The sequence below is a fragment of the Montipora foliosa genome, chromosome 6 (genome assembly GCF_036669935.1).
Source record: "Montipora foliosa isolate CH-2021 chromosome 6, ASM3666993v2, whole genome shotgun sequence".
NCBI classification, from domain to species: Eukaryota; Metazoa; Cnidaria; class Anthozoa; order Scleractinia; family Acroporidae; genus Montipora; species Montipora foliosa.
Window position 1 is genome coordinate 58,226,084 of NC_090874.1, and position 19,273 is coordinate 58,245,356.

The 19,273-nt window shown below is 38.3% G+C and overlaps 1 protein-coding gene and 1 long non-coding RNA gene across 4 annotated transcripts; one reads left to right on the forward strand and one right to left on the reverse strand.

Annotated features, from left to right (window-relative positions):
- Positions 1-525: 525 nt before the first annotated feature.
- Positions 526-11,060, forward strand: LOC138007920 (synaptotagmin 1-like). 3 transcript variants are annotated; one of them, XM_068855044.1, is made up of 7 exons: positions 526-823; positions 2,390-2,643; positions 3,360-3,614; positions 5,599-5,759; positions 6,953-7,186; positions 8,613-8,736; positions 9,264-11,060. In XM_068855044.1, the coding sequence occupies exons 2-7, from the start codon at positions 2,442-2,444 to the stop codon at positions 9,566-9,568; spliced, it is 1,281 nt and encodes a 426-aa protein (XP_068711145.1). In that variant the 5' UTR covers positions 526-823; positions 2,390-2,441; the 3' UTR covers positions 9,569-11,060. The 3 variants fall into 3 exon arrangements, with proteins under 3 accessions (XP_068711145.1, XP_068711147.1, XP_068711146.1); XM_068855046.1 differs by lacking the exon at positions 526-823 and adding an exon at positions 870-1,081; XM_068855045.1 differs by lacking the exon at positions 526-823 and adding an exon at positions 1,088-1,464.
- Positions 11,061-12,153: 1,093 nt separating this feature from the next.
- Positions 12,154-16,238, reverse strand: LOC138007922 (uncharacterized). Its single transcript, XR_011124134.1, has 3 exons — positions 16,127-16,238; positions 13,403-13,533; positions 12,154-12,456 (listed from the first exon to the last, which is right to left on the reverse strand). It is a non-coding gene; the product is annotated as an uncharacterized lncRNA (long non-coding RNA).
- Between the last annotated feature and the right edge of the window lie 3,035 nt (positions 16,239-19,273).

The window sequence follows — 19,273 nt, forward strand, 5'->3', positions numbered from 1 at the left end:
CAGAAAAACATCATGGAAGAAGCAGGTGAAGAAGTTCAAGTGACAGGCAACAAATTTCAGTTTCCTCTGGACATGTCTTAAAACGAGGATATATTGTTCGAGTTCAAGTGTGATGTTTGTTCGTTAATATCCCTGAGTACATTTCAGCAAATCCGAGGTTTCAAGGCTACGTAATTCTGCGCAACATAAATGTTACGGTATTTTCGAAAACCGTGCTTTTAGAAAGTTTTGTTTTCGATAAAGTTGATCCGTTGTTAAATTTAATGGGGTTCCTAGTCTTGGCAAAAACTCACTATCCAATAGCCTGAATATTTTTAGCGAGCGGAGGAGGCACTGAAATCCGGGCTATTAAACAGTGAGTTTTTGCGAGCTTAAAACAAGACTTATTGGGTTTCCGGAGCTTTAAAAGGAAGTTAATTGGCGTCTTAACACTTGAGATAACGAATTAATTTGCATTTGAAAGGTTTTCAACGACCCAAAGGTGGGTGGGCATTTTTTGAAATGGTTTGAAAATAAAGTTCCTGTCAGTCTTCAAACGTCACCTGTCATGCGAACTTGCAATGGATTTTAAACGCTGCATTGCTGAATTTTAAAATCTATTGTACGTACTTGCAGAATTTTTCACGGGCACGTAATTTTGAAAGAAAGCCGAATACTTCCAAATGTTTTGATCCTTGGTAAAAAAATTCGCTCGGATACTGACCGTCGGTTAGGTTGTGGTTAACACAACTTCTGGAAATTGCATCAGTGATATAGCTAGTGTTGCTGGATTTCATGACTGGCTGCCGCCAGTTGATTTGAGAGAGATCAAGTCTTGCTAACGGTAAGTCGGATTTACAGTGTAATTCTAAGGCTTACGTTTCAAAGCGTCCGTTGATAAATCTTTCCTTGTGAATATCGAAAAGTCAACCGTTAAGAGACAAATATTTTTGAACATTCAAGTTAATTAATTACTACGTCAAACTCGGAAAAGGACAAATCTAGTTGTGTTTTTGACAAACACAATTACGAGATTTCCACTGAAATACTCTGCCATTGTTTCAGTAAAAGCGGAAAAAATGAGAGTACTCGTGCGTGGAAGGTAAGCCAGTTTAGCTATAGCTCGAGAATATTTCACTGAAAAATCGCCACCGTTTCATGCAGTGTTATTTCCTATAGTTGCAATAGTATGCAGTAAAATTGCGCAAGATCTGCTAGTCGAAAGGGAGTTTTCGCGTTGCCTTGATTAAAAATTTAAAGCTTCTTCAAGAAGTTCGTTAGATCAGACTACAAATATGTCCTCGATCACATGTTGTAAGCTTGACAAGATGGCAGCCTACAGATAACGACATTAAGCTAAATGAGCAATACTTTTTTGGACTGGAGAAATTCACCTTCAACAAGGAAACAGCGTGCGTTTGAGTAGCATCTCCGATAACCTGTTCGGTGAACAATCGTACCTGAATCTAACTGGATTCATAACCGGTAATGTATTCGATAAAGTCTTGTTTTTAAGCTAGCCTTAAATCTTAATGTTTTTATTGTGGTGTAAAGAACGTTACAAAATATTCGCCATCGATAAGCGATCACTGATTTTGTAACTACTAACTGAAATGAACATGATGGCATTGGCCACGAGTCTGACGCGTGGATTTAAAATTATGATTTGTCCACCTACACCACTGGAGAAGTGCGTAGATGGTAATTGTGAACAACGGACAAGCGATGAGCGAGCTCTTTTTCTATTGAATGCTGTTGAAATAAACGCACCGATGTTGAACAGGGGTTGAACAAACACAAAGGTCGAAATGCCTCACAAGTCAACGAACTTTTTTTAAAGTCACGCGACGTCTGTATAGTTTAGGTTAAGTTGCCTTGATGACATCTGATTGTAATTTTATCGGATCCGCTGCACGTAGATAACTTTGGAGCTCAGTTTTTTGCGATTTGAAGATTATCAACAGTCAAACAAGAAAAATTGTTGAAATTTCCTTTTCCAATTACTCTCGCACCAGTCCTTCGTGCCATTTTCAACTTTCGCGGGAAATATGTAACAAAGGTGAACTTTCATTCTAACGACGGTCCAGAAACTGATCAATACTTTATTTTCACTTTGTTAAAGATAGTTTCTAGTAGTTCATAAGATTTTTAACCGAATCATCCGATTGCTTCTTTTTTGTGAATCGCATGTTAAAGCTGTACCTACAAGTAATGACTTTTTGTGTATTGATTTTTCAACCGTTTCCTTTTTTATATTGCATTTTAACGTGGGAATCAAATTTCACCTATGAATTCACAGACACCTTAGCTTACAGTGTTGAGAAGCTATACATTTTAAGCAGCTACTTCTTGCTGGAATCAAACAGAATAAATAAAACTAAATTTTGTGCCTTGATGATTTTTTCTTCAGAAGTACTTTCATTAGCAAGCCATTCCAATTTTAAGTGCCAAACGAGTATTCTATGGGAATTTCAACACTTTCAAACAGAACTGTGAAACTAAACAGAAGTGACGAAGAGGACAGCAAGAGAGAGAAGAAACCAAAAACAACAGCCAAGCCACAAGAGATCAAAACAACTCCAAAGCCAACTGAATTTATACCGGTTATGACAACATTAAAGCGACAAACTACTGAAAAGCCTCAGAAAGCGATTCCTCAAGGAGGTATGTGTCTCCAGTCCGGTGTCACAGCGGATTTGGACCCCCCGCAGATTTGGACCCCCCGGTCCAAATCCGCTAGCGGATTTGGACCCCCCCGGTCCATATCCGCTAGCGGATTAGGACCCCCCTTCGCAGATTTGGACCCCCCACCCACAAAACATTCCTTTTTCCTGATTTATTCTAACTGAAAGCTTTTAGGTGATGTCCTTTAAGATTTCAACACAAGATCGCGTACTATAATTGACGAAGAAAAGCACACATATCGTTTCATTTCTGTGAAACCTACTTTCTGAATTATTATCACTTTCTACAAGAAAATTATGTAAGAAAATTATGTATGGTTATGTTTTTACTGAGTTTTGTTAAGGGGTCCAAATCCGCGGAGGGGGGTCCATAGACCGGGGGGGTCCAAATCCGCTAGCGGATTTGGACCGGGGGTCCAATTCTAGGGGGTCCAAATCCGCTACGACACCGGTATAGGTATTCATGGATCATGTGTCCAACTTTGGAGGGTTTTGACCAAAGAACTATTTCTTTCATTACATGCCAGCCAGCAGTGTTTCAAGCAATTTATTCTGCAATAAGATTCCATAAAAATCACCAAACAGTTCCCAGAGCCATAATGCCTTTAAGCACAAGAACATAATTACCAGTAGTCAACTCAGCATGAACTTAGAAGATCAAACCTTTCTATAATTTTCTTTTTGTTTTTTCCATAGTACCATGGTGGATTGTACTTGCAGTGTGTCTACTAGCCCTTCTTGTAGCTGGCATGTGTTTTTACTGTATGTGTTATCGCAAATGTTGCAAGAAGAAGAAAAAAGATGAGAAAAAAGCAGCCAAAGAGAAAGTAGACTTGAAAACTGTAAAGATGCTTGCAGCAAGCTACCAAGAAAAAGTTCAACCATCTGTAGATGAGTTAGATTATAACAGCGATGAATTCCAATCTGATGGAAGTGCAGGGGTTAAAATAGGTATGTAAACATAAGGTAACATAAATATTGAGTTGTTTGACGCTCTGGTTTCAGCAATGATCTGGGTTAATTACCATAACAACCTACAATGTTTGGTGTGACTCTGGATCTAACAACTCTGCCCAAGACTGCTGGTTCTGGTGCTTGCTTCAGTATAACCTGCAATCAGGCATACTTTTCTTTAGGACCCAAGATGATAAGTAGGGAGGGAGGTCATGATCACAGGTTAGCTTCAGTAGCATCCAACATTGCAGCATTGTGAAAAGCAGGCGCATGCGCTTTATGAAAGACAACACATAGTTGGCCTTGTTACAGATGTCAAATGTCTATTTGCAACAACAGGATTATAGTCAGAGTTAAGGTTATTGTTAATGAAGGGGCATTTTGTGACATTTTTCCCACCTCTTCTGGACAAACCTGATGTTGAATTCAGGAAAGAAGGGCAAGGGGACAATTCAGGTAGTTTATATTAGGGAACATGCAGAGCATGCATCTCACTCTCATTTAATCCTCGGCATATCTACCTGCCTGACCAAAACCGGGAGGTTCAAATAAATTAGGTTAAATGTTTCACTGTCTACTCCCCTTAAAGTGCCTATCACCTCCACACACTTTTCCACTTTATTTCTTCTCAGAAATCGTCGTAAAAAATACATCGTGTTTTTGTTAGAACCTTTTGATTGAAATTTCCCAATTTTATTGGCTTTGAAAGACGGGATTCAATACCAGGTTGACATCACAGACTGCTTTGCACTGATAAAGTTCTTTGAAAACAGTGATACAAATTAATTTGTGACGTCAACCCAGCATCGACCCTCATTGCTCAGTTATTGATCAAAGGATGACCATTTTCCTAGCCTGTGAATACAGCCGCCTCTTATAGCTAACCGCCGCCGCTTGATCGGGGGTTCTAAAAACAACACAATGTATTTTGGACGATTTCAGAGAATAAATAAAGTCGATAAGTGTGTTGAGGTGATGGGCACTTTAATGGGCCTTACAGCACTGATGAAACAAGTAATGTTACAGTAGTAAATGAATGTTATGTAGCAGACTTCAAAATTGTAAGTGATAAGAACTAGACTAGTTTCTTATTTATAAGCATGGGTTAGTTGTTGAACTAGGCCAACAACAACTTAAGGTTGTGGTCAGAGCCGACCTTCAGCCAAAAATTCAGCTCCCTGTGTTTTCATCTGATCTGTTTCCAATTCCTAACAAAGAGTTTAGGATCACAGTAAAGCCTTAAGTGCTGAGAAAATTTAATCAAAATAATGATTTTAAATTTCTGGCCTCTCTCCATCAAAGCTTTTCACAGACAATGAAACAAACATCAAAGATATAACAGAACAGAACAACTTTTTTTAAGAATCCCAACTGGTTGGATGCAAAACAGTTGGCTATTTACAAGTGCAACCAAGGAGATGAACCAGTGACAACTACAAACAATTTTGGCTAGTAGTTGCCAGAACGGGTCTTGCACGAGGGACCTCCATATCTCAAGGCAAGCACCCACCCTGCGAGCAGAGCCTCATTTTGTCTTTTTCTTTACCAAGAACGCCAAAATCGAGCAAGCAAAAGAAAGGCTCTGCTAGCAGGGTGTCTAACCACTCAGACATGCCACCTCCTCAAGGTTTAGGTTCTTCCACGACCAGCAACAAAATTACTTTAATTTGTGGGAAGTTAGGTTCACATTGCAACCCTGGTTGACAATCATAGTTTGATGCCACCTTAGTTTGAAGAAATTTGAATGTAGCTTTGAATGAAAAGTTACAATAATAATTTATTCAAAGAAATAAACTTTAAAGCTACACTCAAACTTCCTCAATTAGCCAAAGAAGCATCAAACTACATCTGATTACAGTTTTGCCTTTTATCGTCCAAAATAATAGTAATAATAATAACAATATCTGTTTATCGCCAACTTCTTGCCTCCTCCTCAATGCACCAGTTGGCACATTCTTGACTTAAATTACTTTCATAAAAGGTCGTCTCCACTTCACTTTGGACTACAGTTTTCAAGACAACTCTCTGACAGTTGGAGTTGTGGAAGCACAGGATGTCCCTGCTAAAGATTTCAGTGGAACTTCTGATCCATATGCTAGAGTTATGTTGTTACCAGATAAGAAAAAGAAATTTGATACAAAGGTAAGCATGATTTGTAGGCTATTTACATGGTTGCAATATCATTATCATTTTTTCCCTCAGCCTTGATTGTTCAGTTAACAATGTCAAGCCATGTCAAGTATTCCATCCAAGAAACAAAAATATTTAATTAACAGTTATTCACAAAGGACAAAGAAAGTTCAATTACTTATCATTTCCCCGTAAATTGTCTTCACTCACTTGATCAGTGACCTTTTTTTCCCACCAAAACAAAAGAAAACGTTTGCATGACAATCTAGCTCAATTCCCGGAAGATTAGTTGGGTACACAAATACGGCAGCCATTCCATTGCTTAGGAACACTAACATGGCAACGTGATGTCACGTGAAAGCACCATTATCCCGAGATGAAGTCAAGGGGTCAATCCACAACATTGAGAGCTCTACAATCACCTAAACAATAATTACTATTTTATTTAGTCTGTAATATTGTTATTCATTCATAACAAAAAAACTACCACTCAATCATTAGTACCAAAAGGCTTAACCTCGATATATTAGGTTTTTGTTTAGCTCACAGGCACACAAGACACATGCAGGGACCAGAGGGATTCCAAAGCTAAGGATTTGGAAATTGTAGCCAACGTTTTAATAATGTGCTGTAAAAAAAGCCAACAACTGACATTATTTATTATTACTAGTTATAGCTGTCGCTAAAGTGCCAACGAGCCAAGCTTGCGTGATCTGGCGGCTGCAAACATCACGCGGCGTACTCGTGCTTAACTCTCATTGGTTATCGCTACGGTCAACATTTCATCGCTTTGGTCTACATTCCAGCTTTTGGTCTACATTACACTGAAATTTGAAGCGCTTCTGAGATTTCGTCCGCCGAAAAATCTTCTCGCGGCTCTATAAGCTGCCGCCTCGCCAGGCCTTCTGTCTTCAGAAGGCCTGACTCGTTGGCAATAAGCACCTAATGGCCTACAGTCAATTGATTGTTGGTCATGGTTTTTCCTGAAAAAGTGTGGGCAGTTTGTCAAGTGACTATTTGCTGTCCTTTGTCAGCCAAATAGTGGCCAACACTTGGCCAGGACTGTGGATCTAAAGTCCACTTTCAGTCAATTGTGACACTGTTCTTAACAGTATTATTACATAGATATAATACATCTCAGTGGTTCTTAGAAACCAAAATCAACATTCACCACTGACACAAAATCACGAATTACTCCTATTCAGGTTCACCGCAAGACACTGAATCCTGTATTCAAGGAGACATTTGTTTTCAAGAACATTCCCTACAGTGAAATAACAAATAGAACTCTTTGTATAGAGCTATATGACTTTGATCGCTTCTCCAGACATGATATCATTGGAGAAGCTAAGCTTCCTTTAATTGATGTGGATTTAGCAACAAATATTGATGAGTGGCGTGCATTGATTCCTCCTTCTTCCACTGGTGGATTATTAGGGGTAAGTCAGATAGTGATTTACAGGTTTTAGTTTGTTCCTTAAGGTTACCGTATACCTTAAGGGGTGTCTCACGTCCAAAGCGATGCAGCGTGTCCGGTTTAAACTGTAGATACCTGAACCCCTATATCAAATTAAAGCTTATAGAGCTGGCTATCAAACCATATCAAGAATTTTGAAATTAAATGAATTGTCGAAGTTTTCACAGCCTCTAAATGTGAGCGTCTGAATCACCTTTTCAAAGCTACAAGTCAAAGCAAATTTTGCTTTTCACTATTTTATTTTGTTCCTCCGTTTCCTGACTCAAAGTGCTAAAACACGGTGTCTGCGTTTTGCCATACTCAGTTACAGTGAAAAGTTACAGAACGTTTTCGAAATAGTATTAAAAAAATGTGAAGTGTTTGTACAAAAATCGCTCTCAGAGAAAAAATATTTTGAAATAAAACATTCGCAGACACCTTTATGTTGTTTATATGTTAACCTAGCCACTGTCAAAATTTGGAGGCAATCGGACAAATTCCCTGTGAGTTTTAGCTCTTTAAAAAGTCCGCTTCAAGTGAAAAAATTGATTCGAGAAAACAGCGCTAAAACTGTCAATCAGACGGGTAATTTTTTACTTCCGGCCAAAATATAAAACCGTCATTTCTCTGCCAATTTTTAATCTTTTTGAATAATTTCTTTTTTACGTTAGAGATCCCATTTCGATCATTACTTTAACTGAAAAATCCAAATTTGAAGAAAATTGCCGATCTGAAGGTATAAGGTAACCTTAATTCCCTTGAATAGGGAGATCCACAAAGGCTTAACCCATTCACTCCTGAGAGTGAAACTTATACATTTTACTCTGGCTAACGCCAGAAAATACCCAATACTCTTTATACACACCAGTATCTCAAAATTACAGCATTTCTTACATTACATGTACTTGCTTTGGTAGTTAGTTGGTTGCATCTTTGATATGCCAAAATGTGACTGTGTGATGCAGTTAGAAAGGTTTTGTCACCAATATGCCTTAAGCCTTTGACATCCAAATCGGCCTAAACCAGCCAGACAAAGTATTTTACTCTGTCTAACGCCAGATGATTTTACTCGTCAATGGGGAACCCCTGGGAGTCAATGGGTTAATCACTCACTGAAAATGTCCATTAATGTGACTGGGTAATGCAGTTATGAGTCATACTTGGTTATCTCAAATTTGATTATGTGACTGCGTGATGCAGTTCTAGTCAATACCCACATTTCACCCTTGCTCAACGTAGAGTCTCCAGCAGCTCAGTGGACTGTGGTTAAGCATCAAACTAGATCACAGAGGATCGTGGGTTCAAATGCCATCTGGGGCTCAGTCTTTTTCTGAGTTTCCATTTTATGCATAATATCTTTCATGTATCATGATTAACTTTGTAATTTACATTTGGTTTCTCCTTTTAAGTCTTCAACAACTGCACTAGGTCAGATTTGTTTTTCTTTGCGTTACGTCCCTGCTGCTGGCAAACTTCAAGTTGTTATCTTAGAAGCGAAAAACTTAAAGAGTGCAGATGTCTCAGGATATTCAGGTAAGCAATAATTATTTCTCTGGACAATGTCGTGGAAAGAGATAGGCAATGAGGAAGCTATTTCACTCATCTCTAACACGCCTCACAAGCATCTTCAAAATTATCCACACTTCCACACTGGAGAACCATCTTAAGAAATTATTTCATTTTTGGTGATGGAAAAATTATTAGTGATATTTTCAAATAATTTATTCAGGCAGAAATGAGCAATTTTTGAGCTTAACTTGACTCCTGAAATTGTATGCAAAGACTATGAAGATCTGTGAGGAGTGGACCCCAACGTAGAATTTTTTAGACTTACTACGATCTTCCCTAGTACCCAGGCAAGTGACCATTAATTTTTGTAAAAGTACCCATGGAGTTTAAAAGATCCTTAAAAGAGGTGTTTTCTCCTAAAACCAGTATTTTAATATCCTTAAAGCTCCTCAAATATCCCACAAATCATTTTACCATGGTACAGTTACTCCAAATTATGATCTCTGAAACCTGCAAGATCTCAAGGGTGTGTTGTACTTTCTTCATTCTAGATCCATACGTTAAAATAGCACTTATTCAAGAAGGAAGAAAACTAAAGAAGAAAAAGACAACAGTGAAGAAAAGAACTCTTAATCCTTATTACAATGAAAACTTTACATTTCAAGTTGCATTTGAGAACATAGAGCAAACATCTTTGATAATTTCAGTGCTGGATTATGACCGAGTTGGCCGCAGTGAGGTTATTGGAAAATGTGTTGTGGGAGAACTGTCGACAGGTCCTGATAAACAGCACTGGATAGATATGCTGGCATCACCAAGAAGAGCAGTCGCACAGTGGCACACGTTGCACAATTAGACACCATTAACTTGGCCGCTAGTTATTCACCAAATGGCACCACTACAAATTCTGCAACTTTCAAATCCTGGTACTACTCAATCTTAAGAGCTACTGTAATCATAACATTCTACCTACTCATGATCATACCTTGGAACAAGAGCGATGTTTGGCCTGTTGCATGATATACACATTTATGAATACTGATTGTTTTTCCCACTGTATCAGTTGCACCTGGTCATTCTTTATCACTGAAAAAGGCTGGTACTCCTACGACTTCAGCACCAGGAAGACACTTTATCCTACTTTAAAATGGCACTTTGTTTTCTCTCTCTGTGCTAACTCAGGGCATACACACACTATTAATATAGGTAATCACATGATTTCAAGTGCATTTAGGAATAAATAAGCACAAGTCAATTTTTTCAAAGATGACCAAAATTGCACGAGCCTTTAGGGCGAGTGCAATTTGTAGTCTTTGAAAAAATTACAAGTGCTTATTTATTCCAAATTGCACGAGAAAAATCATGTGATTACTTATTTATTTTGTTGAGGGTGCCTGGTTCAAAGCTTTCATTAGCCAGTTGCTTATGCCTTCCTTTGTAGTCTTTTAATGAAAACATTGCTACTCTCACATTCTCGTCAAATCGCCCCGCCATTTTGTCAATTGGCTATCAGTGAACTTCTTTGTTCATTGACCAATCAGAATGCTTGCTTTATTACCCTTTCTTGCATTCAATTACCTCTTTTCTGCACTGTGTTACCAAAAAACTGCACTCCTCTCAGCCAATCAGATTGCATAATTTTTTCATGTATATTATTTAATACTTTTACTTTAGAGCAGTTTTCAATTGAGTGTCGAAAGTAATTAGTGAATTACTTTGGTTTATGATTACTTCACTCAGTGATTGGTTCAAAGTTCTCGCGACATTTTTTCAACCAATCAGAAGTGAAATCAAAACCAATTGTGGCTCGGTGCAAATTTTCCCGTGCTTTGTGTCGGCTACTTGTAATTACTTCGAGTTTTGATTGGTTTACTGGATTGTCTCCGACCTTTTTGATTGGCCAAAGTAATTACTTTGGTTTTGGTTTTACAACACTCAATTGAAAACTGCTCTATAGAAGCAATTATTATTACTGTCATTATTGTTATTATTTTTAGTATCAACAAATTGGATTTTTTTTTTTAAGAAAATGAAAGTGTTTCTTAAATAATGTTTACTATCACTTGTACTTTACAGAATCTGATTTAGAAAAAATAATGTTAATTTTTACATTCATGGCTGGTTGACTTAGTTTTAAAAAATGTGTGAAGGGTCAAGATTTCTTGTGTCAGAGATACAACACTGAGCACACCAAGGCCCAAGATGGTAATCAATATGATGAAATACATCTTGGTATCTCTTAAAGTACACATATCAGGCTGGTTGATTGTTAGAGGGGTTGCATCTGATATGGCTCAAACCATTGTAAATAGACAGTGGGTATTAAAACTCAGTGTATTTAAAGCAAATTTGGCAATATGATCATCATTAGTACATCTTGTTAATATTATTCAAGTGAATTGTGCGTTTTACTCATTCTTGTTTTTATTAACAACCTCAAAGGTTATTACCAAGCTAAAATTAACCCCCAAACAGCAAAATAAAAGTTTTTTCCCACGGTATTTTTAACCAAAGCAAACAAAGGCTGAGTGAAGACATCACCATGATCATGTTTTGTTTTAATGAGCTACCATCACCCCTTTTAACTGATTATTAGCTCTCACAGTGCAGTGTAAAAAAAAGACTAAGTGAAAAAGCAAAAGGATATACATAAATAAGACAACATATTGACTACAGGTAGCAATCATAGCCCTCAACTCAGACTCACTGTGAGCTCCTCAAGTAATTTTTTCCTCCCCAAAAAATCTGCCTGATTTTTCAATCAGGGCAGCCACTTCCACTCACAAAGATTACAAGTAGAATCACAAACTATTTGCACCTTTCTTAAAAGGGACTTGGACTTTACCATTTTCTCACTCATAAATTCCTGGAAGTAAGAAAGTAGAATTCCTTAGGACATGACACTCAGTGAGGGTGTCTCGGTATTCCACCCATCAAAAGAAAAGCTATATCCAATATGTAAAGAGGATAATTTTAGTTTAGTTATTTAATTAATTCTGCAGGGTAATTATAGACCCTTAAATTAGGTCGCTTGAATGTTTTGTTTTGCCATTCCAGACCATGTGATATTCTCAGGGGAATACAATTTACTGTTCCCTAGAGTAATGTCACATGGTGTGAAATGGAAAAACAAAATGTACAAGCTAAAAAGAAGAATGCTACTACAAGCAAAAACATTGTTTTGGGAGGGTGACACTTAGCTTTACTCTCAGAAAATTAGAGCAGCAAGTAGCCTCACATACCAGGCCAAGAAAAAAAGGAAGCTTACACTCCTTTTAGTCTAAAGTTTGACTTTCACATTTTGCAACACTACCCAATTACATGCCAAGAACCCATGTTTGCCTAACAAAAAATGTAATTTATATATATATATATTTGCAGAGGATTTGTCCCATGGCCATTAATAATATTAAGAAGAAGGAAGAGAAAACTGATAGAAAATTACAGCAAAGATACTTTAATCACTCATCTTAGCCAGATTGTGCATTGAATACAATTATTGATGATTATCAGAAAACCAGAAATTGATATTTACAAACATCCTCCTAACAGCAGCAGAAGAGCCACCATTCACACTGGGAATTCCTTTCCTCCGGATTCTTCATTTTACTTAAAAGTACCTCAAAGTTCTTTCATTTGTAGCAACAAAGGACAACCAAAGCAACTTGGCCTTTATCAATGATGAGCACTCTGCTTCCCTTTTGCTTTCTCTTCATCTTCTTTCTCAAACACATATTTGTGACCCTGTAAACAGATGAGGCACTGATTAGAATTAAAATACAGGCCTCAGTTGTTCAAAAGGTGGATTAAGCACTATCCAACACATAATCCGGCAGGTACAAAACACAAGTCACAGGTCATTGTTTTGCCAATACAGAAAGTATCCTAAACATTCATAAAAGCTAACCTTAGGCCTACATGTAATTAGGTCTAAAGAAAAGTTTTTAGGCCTAACGTTCGCTTTTACGAATGTTTAGGATACTTTCTGTATAGGTAAAACAATGACCTGCGACCTGTGACCTGCGTTTTGAACCTGCTGCCGTAAATCACAATCCAGTGGATAAACACTAGTCTACCAAAACCGATTGAGTTATCCAGTGGATAGTGATTTATCCAGTGGATAGTCCAATCCACCCTTCGAACAACTAGGGCCAGATCTTTTTGATGATTGTTTTTGACATTAGGAGAACACAATTTCTAATCTTTGGTATCCTGTACATAAGGTGAGCTGTAGCAAATTTCTGTTCTTTCGTTCGTCTGCTTTTTCATTGCCATTTTGAATTACATCATATGTGCATTGATATGTCATATGCACAAATGATGACTGCACAAGTCATGATTGTTAGTTCCTATAAGATTGTTTCTTCCCTACCCTTCTACTTTGCTTTCAAAGCGACTGCCAAAGTCGCTTCAATAATCCGAGAAATTACTACTAGTAGAATCATCATAGTACTCAAACTCATAAATTATAATGGTGTGACGGTCTTTCACACAGCTATACAAACCAATGAGGCTAACTTGGAGCTCATCAACAATAATAATATTTTTGTAAAATTCAAGTCTGTTATGACAATAACCAGCACTGGCTACAATATGACAAAATCTGTGCTGGCGCTTACAATGCAAAGTTATATATACCCAGTACATATGTTCAGTACCATACAGGGAGATTCATACAGAGATAACTCACCACTAATTCATGCCAGTCATGCTTCAGCCTCCATAGAACCCAAAAAACCATAGTCCCACCAATGACTTTCGACAAAATAACATGGATCCTCTTTGGTTTAGGGATTTCAGCAATCGCTCCCCCTAACATTTCTAACAGAAAAAAAGTAATCACAAGGAGTTCATTGTACTCAACATTAGCAGAAAGTACAGCATTGCGAGTGAGGACAATGTGCGAGCCATGCAAGCCAACATGGCGACCCATGCGAATCAACATGCAAGTCACCCAGTTATTGAAAACTAACTGTTTCAAAATGGGTGCTTTGACTTAAATACTGTTTTTCAATGCTATTTGAAATGGGTGCTTAGACTTAAAAGCGAGACTCACATGGCTTGCATGACTGACTGGCTCAGATTGGCCAGCTCCCGTATTTCTCAGTATCAAGAGCATTTTCATTTTCTGAGTTTTGTTGACTCAAAGGCAAACCAATGCAATTTGTAACCTTTAACTATGCTTACAGTGTATAGGTGGTTTGCCAGCAACCTCTAAAGACAGTCAGGAAACATACTTCTTACTAACTGAGTTTGAGGTCTGTACTGCAAGTTACAGAGTCTTTTCTGTTGATTTAATTAAGCCTGGTTTCCATATGATCTCCAATGGTCTACGGTCAGTCTGCAACACTATCACTGATAGGTCGTCTGCCCCATGTCGCAGACATATGAAAACATTTGTTCCCGGCTTCTGCGGTGATCTGCAGCACACAGTCTGGATGATCTAGAAAGTTGAATCTAGAAACATGTGTCTTGTTGTGTCCAATCAGACTTAAGGTAAGTGATTGGCTTTTTCTCCTCGCTTCGTAGAGAATTAGTGGTAGGCTTGTCTGCGATAGCTTCAGATTTAAATGGAAACATTTGCCTGCAGTGTTTACGATCGTCTGTGATAAGACTAACGCAGACAGCTACCGATGCACACCATTGCACATCATATGGAAACCAGGCTTTACAGCCCAAACATGAAGTATGCAGACAAAAATACTTACAGTACAGATTGAGAAAATAAGGATAGTAAGACATTTATTACATCTCTGAGGCAATCAGGCTAGAGATAAAGGAAGTTGAACTCAAATGGATTGTTCATCAGCCACAAATGATTGGCATCCACCAAAAATCTGAAAACCTAATAAATCTTATTGGCCTTTTAAAATAGTTGATAACCAAATTCAAACAGTTTAGATTCATAAGTTAATTTTGCATTATAATTTTCTTCATGTCAAGACATGTTGGCAACAAAATGTTACATCAAAATTTTCAAATCTAGCAGGCTGGAAAGTGGGACATACAGTAGAATTCAGTCTGCTAAATATGCCAATCATAACGCACTATCCTAATGCTACTATACAAACAAAACAAGCCAAAAAGAGATCACCAGTTGACATGGTAGGCATGACATAAATTCAAAATCCTCCAGCCTTGAACTTAAAGTATAAATATAATTATATATAAATTACCTCCAGATGTGAGATTAAAAAAACTTTAACTACATTTAAAAACAAGAATTGCAAATGTGATACAACAATTGGTGAACGATGCATGGTTGCAAGGGTTTTTTTTCTCTGCTCATCATAATTTTGGTGGGATTTTTTTAAATTTTATACTGGACGTTACTTTGTGTACCCAAATTAGTATGGGATTTTCCCAGGCTAGGTCACTATTGACACGGTAATATAGTTTCTATCTACTTCCCCAATCGATCTACGTATATCGGTCTTTTGAAAAGCTTTCTTCAATTCAATATTGGCAATAATTTTTTGACACTAACAGTAACTTCACTTGCACATGGCAAACCCTTAACAAAAAAAAGTTCTGAAAAACAAGCAATATAGTTGAACAATTTCCCTGATTCAGTAGCAATAACAACTTTGCCTCTGTGAGTCAGACACAAATGTAGTCCTTTTAAAAGCTACTAGGAGATATGCAGTTCAAACTTCAAGAAAGTGTACATAACTTAGGTATGAGCATGGCACGCAAAGAAAATGAGGCTTACCTTTACAATTACAATTACAATTGAGCTATGCTGTCAGTCAATATTTGACTCTGTGGCTGCGTGATGCAGCTCGAGTCAAATACCTACATTTCACCCTTGCTCACCACAGAGTCTCCAGTAGCTCAGTGGTTAGAGCATCCGTACAAGATCACGGAGGGTCGTGGGTTCAAATCCCATCTGGGGCTCGGATTTTTCCGAGTTCCCAGTGGGTTCAATTGTAACTTAACTTTAAATTAATGCTTTTAAATTAAGGCTTTCATTTAATGTGTTAAACAATTACAATTATTAGCTATTAGTCTCTCCCTTCGAGGATTTTCAGGACTAATTTACAATGTTTTTCGGGGGACTTTAGCCAGACTGCTTATTACACAGTTTACAATTTTTGTTTTTAGTAAGCTAAGTGAAAGATGCCCCGTCCACATAAGGTCAGACCACAACACCGGGGACTACGAATAGTGAGTGGGTTCTTTAACGTCCCATACTATTTAATTTCCAACAAGGGTTATGAGACGGGACCTCCTGCAGTTTACAGTCCTTATGCGAGAAGACTTGAAAGTCTAACCATTAGCAGATATAATTACAAAGGCAGCACATTCTCCTCAGTTATTGTTGGTCCGGCGTGAGTCGAACTCACGACCTCCCGCATGACAGCCCGATGCTCAACCAACTGCTCAACAAAACAGAATTTGGAAAAAAACAAACCTGGAAAAGGCCCCCTGTACAAGTCTGTATAATTTACGACAACCAAACTTCCAATATGAAATTATTCCAATATGGCGGACAGATGAAGCGCTTGGTTCCAGACCTCTTCGTGCGCGAAGGTCCGGTCTGACCGAAACTTGCCGTTCCATTTGCAAAATTCTCGTTTCCAGCCGGGGTTTCCAGTCCCATTTCACTGTGATGTAACCGAAATTTCGGTCGAAACGTAAATGGAACGCTTCGGTCCGGTTGGAAATTGACTTTTTATGAAAAATATCGTTCCATTTTTCCTTGGTTAGTTCCACAGGTCTCAGACCTGATGGTCAGGCATAATGGAAAGCACCCAAGTTGATAATGCCATGCATATGATGATCTGAAAATAGATGGTGTAGGCAATGGAAAATCGCAAGAGGTGATTATAAGGAGGGTCCCCAATAGGGTTCTTCAATCAAGCCTTCCCGACCAAAATTTTTCCTTCCTTCCGAACGTTTTTGTCGGCCAATCCCGATCACGATCATGACGTCACAACATAATGTCCAACTTCGTCGTCAATTACCGTAGAGTTCCGATGGTAGCGACCCTCGTTACTTTCGGAATTAGCAGCCTTATGGGTTCGCTACTCTCGGGGGGTCGTTACCTTCGGGGAACAAAAATCGTTTACAAATAGAGCTGACGCGAGCCTTTTTTTCCGAAATAAAAATGAACAACATAAAATTTAAAAAATGAACAACATTTTATTTGCATTCCATGTGTATACATTGTGTTTCATAAAAAGAAGATAACAATGATAAATACAGCAAAAAACTATATAGAAAACTATATAGAGTTCTCAGTTTCAATTTGAAGAAACGTTCCTGTTGTTAATACGAAATTATACCGGTTTACGGTATTTCTTTCATCGCTACTTCAGTGAACTGATGTCAAGGATGATTGGTGGCATAAAGCTGCCCCTTGTTGTAAATTTAAGCGCTTTATCGTGAACAGTTTGTGAAACTGCAGGAACATATTATTGTACATTAAAATTTTGACTCTTGATTGACAAATTAATAGCACCATTTGAAAAACTTTGTTTCGCTACTTTCGGGGGTGGTCGCTACTTTCGGGAGGTCGCTACTTTCGGGGGGTCGCTACTTTCGGGGGTCGTTACTTTCGGGGGTCGTTACTATAGGAACTTGACGGTACAACTACAGCTGATTTAGAATACGTTTTGTTAGTCTTTTCCAGCAACCTCTATGATCCAATTGACCGTAATGATTAATAAAAGCAACTCGCAATTACAGTTTGAAAGCGAAATAATGCGTGATTGTCCATGATTTAATACTAGTAGTTGAATCTGTTCACATGTTCCACTTTGTTAAACTCGGTTGTAAGTTTAGATTTAATTAAGCAGTAGAGAGATTAAGCATCAGTTTTCCATAAAACGGTGATATGAGTGCTAATGTACACAATCATCTACAAGAATACTTTTCTTCCTAACATTCCTAGTTAGTATGAAAACAATGCCCGTCAAGCTAAAAATGGCAAACTGCGAAAAGCAGGCGTTTCGAAAGGCGAGCAAAGTGGTCACGTGGTCATCACTGCCGTTTCATGCTTGTCGTATGAGTGAAGATTTAACTCTCTAGTCATTAAAATAATCATAATTTAAAAGTGTTTTTAGTAGCATCCATTAAGAAGTGTTTTCAGACTTTTCAGTAAATCATAGCAATGGCTTTGGATATAATTCTGTAAGTTATTGAAGCGAATAGTTCTTTCTAGTACCGGGAAACCGTTTCCAGAAAGAAGTTGGCTTCGAAGTCCAACTTCATTGTCAGCTTCGTCGTTTTCATTACCAAGTGAATCTTAATCGCTGCTAGACGAATCGTACTTAAGAACGTTTTCTTCTTCGTCTGGCTCAAGCGAGACCGAATCCCCTGGTTAAACATCTCTGCGGTAGAGATAGGAAGGCAGCGTTCCGGCTTTTGCCATCGCAGTTTGTTTTCTGACAGAGCGCTGTATGATGTATGTACTGCGCCAAACCTCTGGGCCCAATCCCTAATGCTCTGTTTAAATTGTGACGTCATCGTCACAGGTGTCAAAGGCTGCATGATAGGCATTGACGAGAGAAACATTGCGCGTTCGGGTACAGGATACTATGACTTAGGATTTGTAAAATAGTACGTCGCCCAATGAGTTGTTCTTTTAAGACCCTCTTTGGCTGCATTTCTAAAGTTTGTGGATGTTATTACGGTCAAAGTATACGACAAAGATCACTCCATAGGGTTCACAAAAGGCACGTGTCAGCGTGGTTGAAATTTCCGGACGTCTTCGTCGTTGGCGACGGAGAAAGTTGAGTTTATTTTAACTTGAAATTTTCGGCGTCAAAAATCCCGGATCTCGCGGCTTTTAAGTGACGATTTCCCGGATCCCGCGTCCCGTTCATAAATGCAATCCCGAATCCCGCTACCATATTTCTTTACAATTTCGAATCGAATCCCTGGCTCCAAAAAGGCCAAAGGATTACGTTTTTGCAAACGTTGGCCGTGTAGCACTAATATTTGAACACACTTAACTGATCATAAAAACGTAATTCTTCCTTGTACTCGTACATGTTCATCGCCGTGACTTTATTATCTTCAGTTCCCATGACCTGCTCTCGTCTGACCTTGTAGCTCAGTCGGTAGAGCAGCGGTGATCTAACCGGAAGGTCGTGGATTTACTTCCCACCCTGGTCTGAGTTTTTCTCTGTCCATGAGTGGGCCCATTTCCATTAGTAGGGCTAACGCTCACATGGTTCATATGAGGTACAAAACTAGCACTCTAATCAATTAATTCTGTTGAAATATAAGTGCTACACGGCCAACGTTTGCAAAAACGTAATCCTTCCTTGTTCAAATATTTGTGACTATTTCACCACTTTCATGATTGCTAACGCAAATTAAAATTCAAGTGTAAGCGGCAATGTATTGCTTCCCCGTAATCTATTCATTACCAAGAATTGCTACAAATATAGGTCATGATTCAGCTTCTGAAATCAATCAATAACGAAAATCATGCTGAATTAATGTTAACATATTTTAAAGCAGGAACTACTTTAACATCTTCAGGTCCCACAGTCTGCTCCCGTCTGACCTTGTAGCTCAGTCGGTAGAGCAGCGGTGATCTAACCCGAAG